The sequence below is a fragment of the Poecilia formosa genome, unplaced genomic scaffold (assembly GCF_000485575.1).
Source record: "Poecilia formosa unplaced genomic scaffold, Poecilia_formosa-5.1.2 Scaffold709, whole genome shotgun sequence".
Lineage (NCBI taxonomy): Eukaryota > Metazoa > Chordata > Actinopteri > Cyprinodontiformes > Poeciliidae > Poecilia > Poecilia formosa.
Genome location: NW_006800648.1, coordinates 49150 through 61313, shown reverse-complemented (window position 1 = coordinate 61313; position 12164 = coordinate 49150). Strand labels below are relative to the sequence as shown.

Sequence of the window (12164 nt, the reverse complement as noted above, 5' to 3'; positions counted from 1 at the left end):
TATATATATATATATATATGCATAAAAAACAAATTTGAAAGAACTCAAAGGTTAAACTGTTTCAAAGCAATTAAGTCTCAGTCTTGGCCCAAAAGGCAATGGCAAACTTTCTGAGGAACAATATGTCACACAACAAACTCAGATGATTAAAAACCATTGTGGTCATTAAACTATTAAATCAGCAAGGTTACCCTTACCCCCACCCACATCTGAGGTGGGGACAAACAAAAACAAAGAAGGAAGCCTCTACCTCGCACTAGCTGGGTACATTTCACCACATCAGTGTGTGGGTGATCAATAGTAATTTCAAAGCCTGGAACAAAATACATAACAGGTGAGATCAACACATACACAGTTGGGAGGTGACATGTCATTTAATGGCAGAAAAAAAATAGAAAAATGTTTTTCTATAAGCAGCCAACTTGGGTTTTCTTCTGCATAAAAAATGTTTAATTAGTGGGAAAAAATCAATCCAAAGTGCCTCAACCAAATCCACAGTGGAGGACAAAATGCGTCAAAAGTAGCAAAAAAGAGTCCATACAGTTTTACTCATATCATAAAATGTTTTAAGTCTTACAAAGAAATCTCTCAGCTCGACTTCCAGAAAATGACATATCACCTTTACACAATGCATTTACAATATGGCAATAATATGGTAACCACAGAGTAGATGATATAACATTGCAATCAAAAAGTCGATACACTGAAGAATAAATAATAATTAGACCCTTACTCGTTACCATTACCAAAGTTATAGAAAAAGCTCTCAAGTCATCCACTCCAGTCACCATTACTTACCCAGGGTCTGCAGCACAATGGATTCAAGTATCACCAGCTCTTGAGCTTGCTGGAGGTATGCCTGAAGTTTGATAGACAATCATTACAACACAATTGTAATGAGTCTATTAATTTATTTCCCTAACAAGTGATTTAAAATGGCCAAACAGCTCTAAGGCTCAGTTTAGTCATAAAGTGAGTGGTGGTAATCAGTGGGTGCTTGGTACACACCAACTGCAAGCCAGGGCAAGAAAAATAAGACCCCTTAAATATGGCAGCAGAAAGTGGCACAGCCATTTATACAAAGGTGAAACCATGACCACAGAGGAAAGACAGGGGGAGGGAGGAAAAAAACCCAACTTTCAACCTTACAGTAACCCAAAATACCAGCACTTACGTTACTTTTCGTGTCTAGAGGAGACTCCTGTGGATTTAAGCAAGCATGTGCTACTTTAATTACATGCTCAAGCTTCCGGGGTTGCTCTTCCACTTTTGCAGCCAAAAATAGGGTGGTTGGAGATATTATCTGCAAAAGACAGCAACACATAAGAATATAGAACATAATGTATACTCAACAAGCTGAAACAAGCTGACTGAACCATCGTAACTTGGAATACTTACATTTCTATGGAATTTGGTGAAAGAATGTTGCATATAAAATCTATGCATGTAAACAATTGCTGTGTTTATAGTCAGTTGAGAGCTGGAGGTTATGTCAAGGGAAGTTTGGTTTAATGTTTGGCTAAGCAAGCAAAGTAAAGAACGATGAACTAAATAATACATTACCAATATTAACCCTGGATTACAGAGGGGTCTGTTAATCAGCAAAGTCTATAAAAATGATACATATTTTCTCAAACCAAAGCATTTTTCACACTTCAAAACAGCAAAAACATTTAGTTAATATTTAAGCATATTTAAGTAACTGATCCACTGATCCACCTCTACATAATATAAAATATATCCAAGGTTAAGTGACACAACATTAAGTGAAGCATTTTAGTACACAAGAAACGCTGACCATCTTCTGCACTAATGAAACCCTGACAGTCTACCTGTACATCAGTCGGAAACAAGAGACTGTGTGAGGCTTTTATTTTAAACGTGGAAGTGTTGGCAAGTGAAATATGACTTGTCAGACCAGTCTGTTGCAAAATATGTAAAGGTTATAAACTAAAAACAAGAGTAATTTCTGCTCCTCTAACTGAAACAAATATAACGTTTTTTTTTTCAAAGAAACAGTAAACAGACATGTTTAAAACGTCACGAGTTTCTGGGAATAACCCAAATGAAATTACTCTACATGGGATTCAAAACGGGAATTTTGATGGTAAAAAAAACGTATTGCACAAAAACCGTTTTACGATATTACGTAATCTGAACACGTGCGACAGGGCTGGACGGCAGTCTGAGAGAGGAGTCGATAAGACGAAGAGGAAAGTTTACAGCTGAGCCAAAGGTACAAAAAGTCCAATATCCTCGTTAGCTAAAGCAGTACTTTTAAAACACTCGGTAAATAATATACATTTAAGCCTCAAAAGCTGATAAACGCATATCACTGTTTTTTTTTTTTAAATCGCTTACAACAAACACCGCATTTTAATTTCACCGTCTCCATCGAAACCAGCCAAACCCGCCTAATGGCCTGACAGCTAGCATGTTAAACAAACGCAGATGAAATATCAAACAATAAGGCAGAGTTTCGACCTACAAGATTTTAAATATTATAAAATGCTACACTACAACGAGAACAAACATATTAAGCTAAAAAGTTCAGACTTTAACCGTTAAACCCATCCCTGTGTTACGGCCACTAATGGGCCCTACATAAACGGTTAGCCTCCGGTTTGCTCCAGAATAAACAAGTTTAAAGGATACACGTTGAGCCTTTGACCCATGTCCTGGATCAGATTCGCCGCTTGTTGTCGGTAGGAGAGCTCCCGGTCTGATTCTAGTCCACATCGGCGGGACGGGGTGTTTTCCAGCTGCTCCCGGGTGAAATACCATTTCGACGAAGAACCCCGGCATGCCGCCATTACTCTGGAACGTTCGCTTCGGCATCGAGAAAACGGATGTGACGTCGTGTCTGCCCGAGAACTAGGCGTGATTTGGTGCTTTGCTGCCTCCCACTGGCCAAAAGCTGAACAGTCGATGCGGTAAAGACAGTTACGCTAACAAAACAATCAATTAATATAGCTCAAATCTGGATTCCAGGCTGGCTCGACTCAATGCCGTTTATTAGGAGCTGTGGGGTATTGAAGTCAAAACTTAAGTTATGTAAAATATGTGGTATATGTATGTAAGTTTATAGCTTTCTGCCTCTCCACACCTAACTAAACACAACTCTGCTTCCCTGATGAAATTTATGTAGTCTTAAAAAATATTTTGAGAAAACAATACAATGCTCACATGAAGCATAGGTTACACAAATCATAAACTCTGTGTCAAAGCATCTTCAATCTGTGTAGAATAATTCTGTCCAGTTTTGACCACACACACGCGCACACACATACACACACATATATATTTTTATATATATGGAGAGAGAGAAAGAGAGAGAGAGAGATAGATAGATAGATAGATGGAGAGAGAGAAAGAGAGAGAGAGAGATAGATAGATAGATAGATCTTTTACTGCTTTGAGTCCAATAAAGCAGTAAAAATATTTATTTTTGTTCCTTTGGTTCACTTTCACAAATACAATAAGAAATTGGTGCTTTTCATAGATCATTTAAAAAAATCTGTGCTCCCAACAGCTATAAATCAAGTTTTTAATAATTTTAAAGTACTCTCTGGTCCATTCTAACATCTGCTTCCAAACAATAAAAAACAGATATGAAATTGCAAACAGCTTCTTCAAACTTATGCTTCCTGCTACAAAAGATACAAAATAAACTGCATTGGAAGAAAAACAGTAGAATCTGTGGAATCTTATCCAAAATAAGTTTCATTTTGCAGAACCACACTGTTTATGACAAAAAAGTTTAAGACTTTTTTTTTAAGTTTAACTTTTACAAAACTTTTGAAAATTGCTAAAAATCCCACGTTATTATTTCTATATTTAAAAACATTAGTTGATTCAGCATTTTTAGTCAATCTTGTCAGTTGGCTCTGGAACCACAGGCTGCAAACTCTTGTACTACACAAACTGTTCTCGTTTTAGTCCCAAAAATTCCAGTGCATTTCCAGCAAGCAACTTGTCCTTCAAGAAAAAAGAAAGAAATCAATCTACAGACTATATGAAAATGGTATTTTCATTTCTTTACCTAACACTCATTTAGATCTTCCTTCTTATATTTGAAATATTTAGGAACTTCCTTTGAGTATTCTTTGTAAGAAGCATTTTAATACCTTCAGTTTTCCATCAAACTCATCCATTGACTCAATGAGTGACCCGGGTTCCAGCTCGCCAAGTGGGAATGGATAATCTGTTCCCAGCATTACTTTATCCTGGAAAACCAGTACAATCAGGTTAGATAGGAAATAATTCATGGGTTTCATTGAGAATAGTTGGGGACTGACTTCTAAAGGGTCTGTGAGACATAAAAACTGTGATTTTTGACATTAACCTGCATGTAGAAAATTCTAAAAAAGCTATTGATTGAAATTATGGATCCAGACAATGACTGTAATGGAGTGTAGTCATATGGTTGAACTAAATTATTTTAAATCCCGATCATCACCTGTTTGATCTCCTACCCTCTGGTAGATGTTTCAGATATAATGGATTAAAATCTTCACAGTTTCATCCTCACTGCAATAAGTTTCCTTAACAAACATTAACTTGTTCCTAACATATATGATATGAATGTGTGCCTGGTAGTTATTTTAGATTTAGTTTAGTACATAACAGTGTGTGTAATTTTGTATCTAGTAGTGTGTGTGGCGTAGTTTTTACTGATTGCACCTCATGGGAAAGATATTCTTAATGTCACTGTTTCTCTGTACTTTGTCAAAAAAAAGTAATTTATTCATGTGGTCTAACAAAAATATAAAGCTGTGTGTCATCAACATGGACATGGAGACGTAACACTGTCACTGAAGTCAGGAGAGCATGGTGATTTTTTCTTTTATTGAAAGGAGTCGGAGTAAGGAGCCCTGAGGGACCCCAAATCTGATGTTTGTCTGCTCACATTCATAAATGCTGAAACATACTTGGCATGACAAGTATGATTTAAACCAAATTACTACATTTTTGATAGAATCTCACCCACTTTTTCAATCTAGCAATCAAAATGTTATGTTACATTGGAGATGCAATAACACAAAGAAAGTATATTTAGCTCTCCTCCCCTATTACTGGTCTTAAATATCTGGATAGCTCAGTGCCAGGTGGAAAAACCCAAACACATTGAATCAGGTTCAAAATTAAACTGACTTCACTTCAATAACTAATAAAGTGTTATTTTTACACTACACACTCAAAATCGATAATTTTACTTTCATGTTAATGGTAAAAAAAACGACAACACATCTATATGTTAATGAAATGAGAAGTTCAAACTTACTTTTCCAATAACATCAACGAGCAGCTTCAGGGAGATTGGATCATGAACCAATGAGTCAGTGTAGAAAGAGCCCAGGTATTTACGTGGACTGATTGTGTTGTCAACTGCACACAGGTCAGGACGAACTTTGTGGCCGTGTTCGATTCTGCCAACAGTGAACGGAAAAGAGCCCCCTGTGGGCAAATAAACAAACACATCAAGGTCAAGCAAAAGAACAGAGAGGCTCCTTTGATGCCACACTAAGCACAGAGGAAACACTTAAAATATGATACTTCACCGTCTTATTCAGAGGTGATATTAATCTTATAAATAAAAGAAAAATACAAGCTATCTGGTGTTGTACCTCCATGTGCAAAGCAGACTTTCAGCTTTGGAAACTTCTCAAAGATACCTCCAAATATCATTGAGCAAATAGCCATGGTTGTCTCGGTTGGCATGCCTTTCAGGCAGAGGAGAGCAATTAAAATAATAAAAAAAACATACTGAACATAACTTAAAAAGGGTTTTAAATTCAGTGGAACATTGATCAGGTTGTGTCAAACATACTGCTGAAACCCACTGTTTAGAAATGCAGTGATAATGATTTGCAATGTTTTATCATTTACTAAAGTTGTATTGGGTTGTTTCACATTGTTGACCAAACAAAGTTTCCTGTTTCTGCTCAATCTCCTCACCCACCAGCCAGGGCAGCCAATACTTAGCCATCCTCCCATCTGTCTGCATGTCCCATGGGTGGACAAAAATGGAGCAGCCCAGCTCCTCTGCAGCCTGCATGCAAGACACATACTGGGAAATCAGTAACGATGCTGCAAAAAAGACGCAGTGAACGTGGAAATAATATTATTTTCTGAGAGTGTTTTGGTTTTATGTCTCACAGCATAGAAGGGAATGAGGTTCGAAGAGTTCAGGTCCCAGTTGTTGATGTGGGATCCGATCTGCACTCCGGGGAAGCCGAGCTCCTTCACGCAGCGCCTCATTTCCAGCACCGCCAGGTCAGGGGCTTGCATGGGCAGCGTACCCAGCCCCACAAACCTCTTAGGGTGACTGTGCACCGTCTGGGCCAAATCGTTGTTTAAAAGGACACAGAGGTCCAATGTGTCATGAGGTTTGGCCTACAGTTAAAAAAAAATCTCAATAAAACTGGGAGAAAGTGAAATCAGACAAGTTTGCAGTGACTTGCAAAAATATTCACACCCCTCGAAAACATTGTAAAAGAAGTGTTGACTTTCGGCAAAAGAATTAAAATTATAACCCCCCCAAATTACACCATGTGTTATTTTTCTTCTACTTTATAATAATGCACTATTTTGTGTTGATTAATAACAAATAATTCAAGATTGTGATTGAATGAATACTTTTTCAGAAAGTGCTTAATGTGAAAGTGCTGTACAATCTGCTTCGGTTCTCTTACAAATATGGGAAGGAAATGTTCTACCTTTTAAAATAAATTCACACAAAAACAGTGAGAACTGACCCAATAACTGAACATCACAGGAACCGTCGACAGGGCCTGAACGGTAACACCTGCGGACCATAAACAGGAACATGATGGTCAGAAAAGATTGGGATGGAACAGAAACAAGTGCCGGGTCATTGATCCCCGTGAACACACCGTACTTGTCCATGTCTTTGATGCGAGCATTCGCATCCCAACAGTTTTCCTGAATCACTCGGAACAACTTTCCATCCTTCATCATGTTTGCTTCGCCCTGAAACGCAGCGTTAACATCAACTACAACTTGTGTGCATTTACGGTGGAGTATAACATGTAGTGCAGAGTTTTATGTTTCTGCATAGAGGTTTAGGATTTAACATCATTTTTAAGTATGACCACACGATGGCAGCAGTGAGTTCATTCTTGAAACGCTCTCTCTCTCTGGGTGAATCTGCACCCAAAGATCTCTAGAGTCCTCTTACATCTTTAAACACAAAAACAAACGTGCATCACTGTTATTTTTGGTATTTTAAACGGTTAAAAATAAATATAGTGACTTTCTGGTTAATAAAGTTTAACTTCCAGTTCATACTGCAGCTTTCAGTGTTCTCAGTTGTGCTCAAAGTGAATCATTCAGTGATGCAGTGGCATCATGCTGTGTGCTGGCCAGCATGAGGGGTGGTTATGGTGGGGAGCTTCCAGTATGATCCTGCTGCGTTCTCAGCAAAGTAAGCATTTGAGACCTGTCCCTGTGCCCTTGTTTTATCTGTCTGCACATAAAAATGAGTGACTCACCTTGCAGTGATGGTGCAGCTGAACAAACCCATCATAACCATATCTCTGCAAGACATAAACACATACGATTACTGATAGTCATACAGTTGGAAAACACTTTAATACACACAGGCTTTTTCGTGACACAATGACTGTAACTGCTTGAAACAAAAATAAAAAAAAACAAATGAATTGGGCCTGAGTAAAATGTATTCTGAATCTTCTCTAATCCAAATTAGTTTTTAAAAAATGACATACGGGATTGTATATTGTATGGTTTCATACAAAGCATGTGATAGAAGTGCAATGTCCAAAAAAAAATTTGATAAAATATTATTTGGATTCTGTGTGCCTGTTTGTATAACCTTATCCCTGTGTGGATTGTGCTTCCAATTGTTGCTTTTAAAGTGGACTGAAACAGAAAATACTTCTCAAATACATTTTTAAAACACCCAAGTCATCGTGGCATTCATGCCCACTCTACTGTATGCTGTGCAATTGACAATCTAAGTTATCTTGACAAAAGATCAGTGTGTGAACAGGTTTAGTATGACTTGCACAGCTCCTCTGAAAGCCCTTATCGTTTGTCCCATCTGTGGAGGTTCAGCAGTAGTCCTGCATCTGCTCCACCTTCTCAAAATAACTGCAAGTGAATGCCATCTGAGGCTGTTGATGCTTCTTACATACAAATGAAAGTGCAAGTGATCCATGTGAGCAGTGCAGCCAAGCTTCATTAACACAAGTGCAGATCAGCTGTGTACTTTTCTGAAGCCTCATCGGGAATGCAGCTCCTCACAATCCAACATGTGAATATTCCCTTCTGTGTATAATGAATCTCTCCCTGTGCAGTTTAAAATAACACTAAGTACAGCCTTATACTTATGTAAAGTAACATTTAAATGCATATTTATCATTTTACAAATTTAGTTTTTTATTTATTTATTTAAAACCTATTACATTTACTACATAGCTGATTTTTATACCAATTTTACAATTATTCTGTGCTTTTCTTAAGGTTCTCTGTATAATTTTAAAGTAATTTATGCTACTGTTGGCATTGGTAGGTGGAGTTCATTGAACACTAAGCATTTAAAAGAATAGTAAGAAAGAAGGCTGAAAGAAAGAACAATAAAGATTACTGTAGACGTTTTAGACAAAGCTGCAGACCACGCTCTGTGGCCTGCACTTGTTGTAGCAAATCATTAGCAGAGGCCGGCAGACAGCGTAACAAAGACGTGAGAGCAGGAACAGATAAACCAAGGCCAGCGCTTATTGATTAAAGTTTAACCATCCACAGAGAGCACAGATTTATGGTGTGAGTTGTTAATCTCCTTGTAAAATGTCAGTGGGAAAACAAGATCAATTTTGTGTTCCTGCCACTTAATTTGACCTAACAGAAGTGATACAGATACAGAAGCATATACACTAAATGGGATTTGAAATGCCCAGCATGAGATTTCTATAGCATATTTTGTGGATTTACTCACGTTGAGGCTTCAAGCTGTAAAACACTCCCTTGTGAGGTTATATTTCAGAGCACCTACCTGCTTTAAGTCGGGCCATTCCTTTGGTAAAATGTGATTATGAATATCAACCTTCATCCTTAAGTCTACTTCCAACACAAGCTACCTTTCAAAAACTGTGCTAATGCTCACTTCCTGCTCTCAGCTGGAAATCGATGACTGGCAGGTGAATGACTGCGGGAGCAGGCTAGTCATTCATTACCCAGTCCCAATCTACTTAAAGTCGAAGCATTTGTATGACTGAACTGTAGTTTGGGATGTATGATCATAAATTTATATCTTTACTACTACTAATAAACCTAAAAACATTGTTTGCATTGCAGCAACAAATTAATTTCAGTGTTGTAAAGGGAGCATTTATTTTTCTGTGGGGATTAATTTGTGTATTGGAATACACAGTCTTAATGTTTACATCCCGAAATATTTACTTGCTTTAGATAAAATAAACAAATAGAAAGAAACAAATAGAAGGGAAAAAAAAGACTAACCAAATTTCTAAATTTAATTGACAGGTTTGTAAACACAATAAAATATTTAAAATGAAAGAAAAAAAAAGTATTATTACCCCCAGAAAATGTGAAATATCTACATGCACACTCTTTTCTATTTTGTTCAATTTTTATTTAGAAAACAACGAGTTACATATATCGGAACATGAAAGAACAACATTTATTGGGACATAAAGTCTTTGAAATGTGTGTGGTTCTTCTGATGCGATGCTGTTTTTATAGTAGTGGTGAGAAAGTCACAGTATTCTGTTACACCATGACCAGGTAGATTACTTTTACATGATGGTCAAATGTTTTATTTACTTCCTTTGCCATTTATGCCACTGACCAACTATTATTAAAAACTATGACTGAGATTCTAGTGAGATTTTGTTGTGAACATTCAATACAATTATTCTATTTTTAAAAAAACAAGAAAAGTGCTAATAATTTGTTACTGTATATATATATATATATATATATATATATATATATTTAAAATCATTAGTTAGCTCTCTAACTAACTAATGATTAGTTAGTTAATAACTTAACTAATCATTAAGGTCTAAAGAGCCATTTTCCGATCTATTCTATTTCATTTAAGTCTGTTCTTGTTACACAAGTCTATGTATTTTCATGCTTATTCATGGAAAATTGTCCCCATTTAACAAGATTAATAACCAGTAGTATTGTTAAAAGACGACTAAACAAAGCCTTGTCACTGATAAATGTGTTATTTAACACTTCAGACGGCTGCTTACTGACGCAGGAGTAGTTGATTGCAACTCACATGCTGTTCAGCCACTTAGTGGTTTTTTCATGTGCCTGATGCCACCATCTCATTAGTGATGGCTATAAACTTCAAGAAACCAGAGGCAATGGATGCAAAACAATCCTCACTTTATTTTGGGGGGAACGGTTTTCTGTCCTGTCACAGAGGAGCTCATTAGAAGTTTTAAAATAAACTTTCCAAGGATAGAGAACGGAATGAGACAGGGACACGGTGTATCTGCTGTTCTGCGTCATCATTCAACGGCTTCTTGTGGGATCACGGTTCACATTTGGTCCATGCTTTGTGAAATGTGGTCTTTCGCTGATTTGTAGATAAACAACATGCAGGAATGGCTACTTGGATTCTCTTTGAAAGCCTGTCTACTTATCTAAGGTGTGTGGATATTTTAAAAGGAATGGAAGTATATAAAAATATAAAAGAAAGAAGCCAAATAAGAACAGCTCATATAAAACAACTTAAAAGTGCTAAAATTATACTCTAATCTATGTGAAACCAAATAGAGGTGTGGTCAGGGGTTTAAAGATGTCTCAGAATAATTTTAAATCAGTTCATTGTGCTGTACAATGATTCTTCAAATGTTTTAAGTTGGATATCCTTCTTGAGACAACCCCTGTTGTTGCCCTAAGAAAGGAATGTGATTCATATAAAAAAAAAGTGTGGGAGGTCCTAAGAAATTTCTTCTGGTGTAAACGGAGAAATTTCTTTTCTTTCCATTGTTTCCACATGTTTGCAATCAGCTTTGCTTTCTTCCCAGAACTTTATATAATCAACTGGCTTAGATTGCACTGTATTAGGATTAAACTGTACTCTATGTGACTGAATCACAATTATCATTATAAATGGAACTGATTCAAACATGAATTTTGATTGAGATTGAATGTGGTTAGCAAATTCTGTTAAAAGCCAAAGTTTTAATTGACATGAATCAGAATCTCACGTAGCATAAATTTAAAATTTTCTCTCTTGTTTTTAACTGGATTTTGATGGGTTTTCTTTGCCAGTTCTTTTTGTTATTATTGTTGTGAAATCACTAAAATGTTACCTAGTTGAAACTGCTGCTGGTATTAGCTCTTTTAGAGAACTTGATTAATTTGCAAATGAAAATGAAATTGCCAAAAACTAAAACCATCCAATCCTTCATCATGTGCAAATGTTCAAACTTGTTTTGTCCTTTTGTGAATCTCATTTTGTGGTATAAATAGGTTTTCTGCTTAGCAACAAAAACATTTCAGCACTTATTTTATGAAACGTTCAAGAAAATCATGACTATCCTGAATTAAATGAAATTTATTTTCCTAATCTGAAAAATTAAAACCAATTTTAGAGAAACCAAAGTTTGGTAGTCGTAAACACCTTTGGCATGATCAGGCTTAACACTTGGACAGTATTCTTATCAGAAATAATGTATTACACTTGTTTTTTTTTTTCCTACGGAAGCACCTGGCTGTGTGTTGGAATACATCCAGTCTCGGAGATTCAACCCTCTTGTTTTGACTTGAGGTGATGTTGATTCTTCTGGAAGTGCCACCATTTTTCTTATCAGCTGGAACAGTATATTCTTAGAAGCATTACAATTTAAACCTGAAAAGATAATGGTTCAATATGTTGTTAGAAACCCCAAAATTAAATACATGTATGCCTCTGATAAAAGAAAACAAATTCCTGACAGAGACTGTTTGTTGGTTTTTGTCAAAGCAAAGTTCCTTCAGAGGCTGAGGCACATTTACATTAACAACACCTTAGGAAATAATATCGCAGTTATACAATATCACTTCCTGAAAACAGTCCATGAATTTGCCACATTAATGTTGTGAAAAATTATAAGTGCCAACTTTACTTCAGTAGATTACAAGTTTGGTAAAGATAA

General features: G+C 36.4%; 2 protein-coding genes across 6 annotated transcripts in view; both read right to left on the bottom strand.

Moving 5' to 3' along the window:
- ccnt2a (cyclin T2a) overlaps window positions 1-2877 on the bottom strand; it is a 9330-nt gene extending 6453 nt beyond the window's left edge. The window contains exons 1-5 of one of the 3 annotated variants that reach the window (XR_475317.2): window positions 2656-2877; window positions 1399-1480; window positions 1175-1303; window positions 799-859; window positions 251-313 (exon numbers count right to left, since the gene is read on the bottom strand). Coding sequence is in view for 2 of the 3 variants with exons in the window: in XM_007542563.2 (XP_007542625.1) it covers window positions 251-313; window positions 799-859; window positions 1175-1303; window positions 1399-1480; window positions 2656-2813 (493 nt within the window). In the remaining variant the exon portion in view is untranslated. The remainder of the gene's footprint in view (window positions 1-250; window positions 314-798; window positions 860-1174; window positions 1304-1398; window positions 1481-2655) is intronic. The other 2 variants (XM_007542563.2, XM_007542564.2) reach the window with 2 other exon arrangements.
- A 558-nt stretch (window positions 2878-3435) lies between these two features.
- Window positions 3436-9283, bottom strand: acmsd (aminocarboxymuconate semialdehyde decarboxylase). 3 transcript variants are annotated; one of them, XM_007542561.2, is made up of 10 exons: window positions 9038-9283; window positions 7515-7559; window positions 6897-6993; window positions 6759-6808; window positions 6160-6396; window positions 5959-6052; window positions 5628-5723; window positions 5285-5457; window positions 4128-4226; window positions 3436-3978 (listed from the first exon to the last, which is right to left on the bottom strand). In XM_007542561.2, exons 1-10 carry the CDS (start codon window positions 9092-9094, stop codon window positions 3916-3918), a joined length of 1011 nt encoding a protein of 336 aa, XP_007542623.1. In that variant the 5' UTR covers window positions 9095-9283; the 3' UTR covers window positions 3436-3915. The 3 variants fall into 3 exon arrangements, with proteins under 3 accessions (XP_007542623.1, XP_007542624.1, XP_016521828.1); XM_007542562.2 differs by lacking the exon at window positions 9038-9283 and having other exon boundaries at window positions 6902-6993; XM_016666342.1 differs by lacking the exons at window positions 7515-7559; window positions 9038-9283 and having other exon boundaries at window positions 6902-7503.
- Window positions 9284-12164: the final 2881 nt, after the last annotated feature.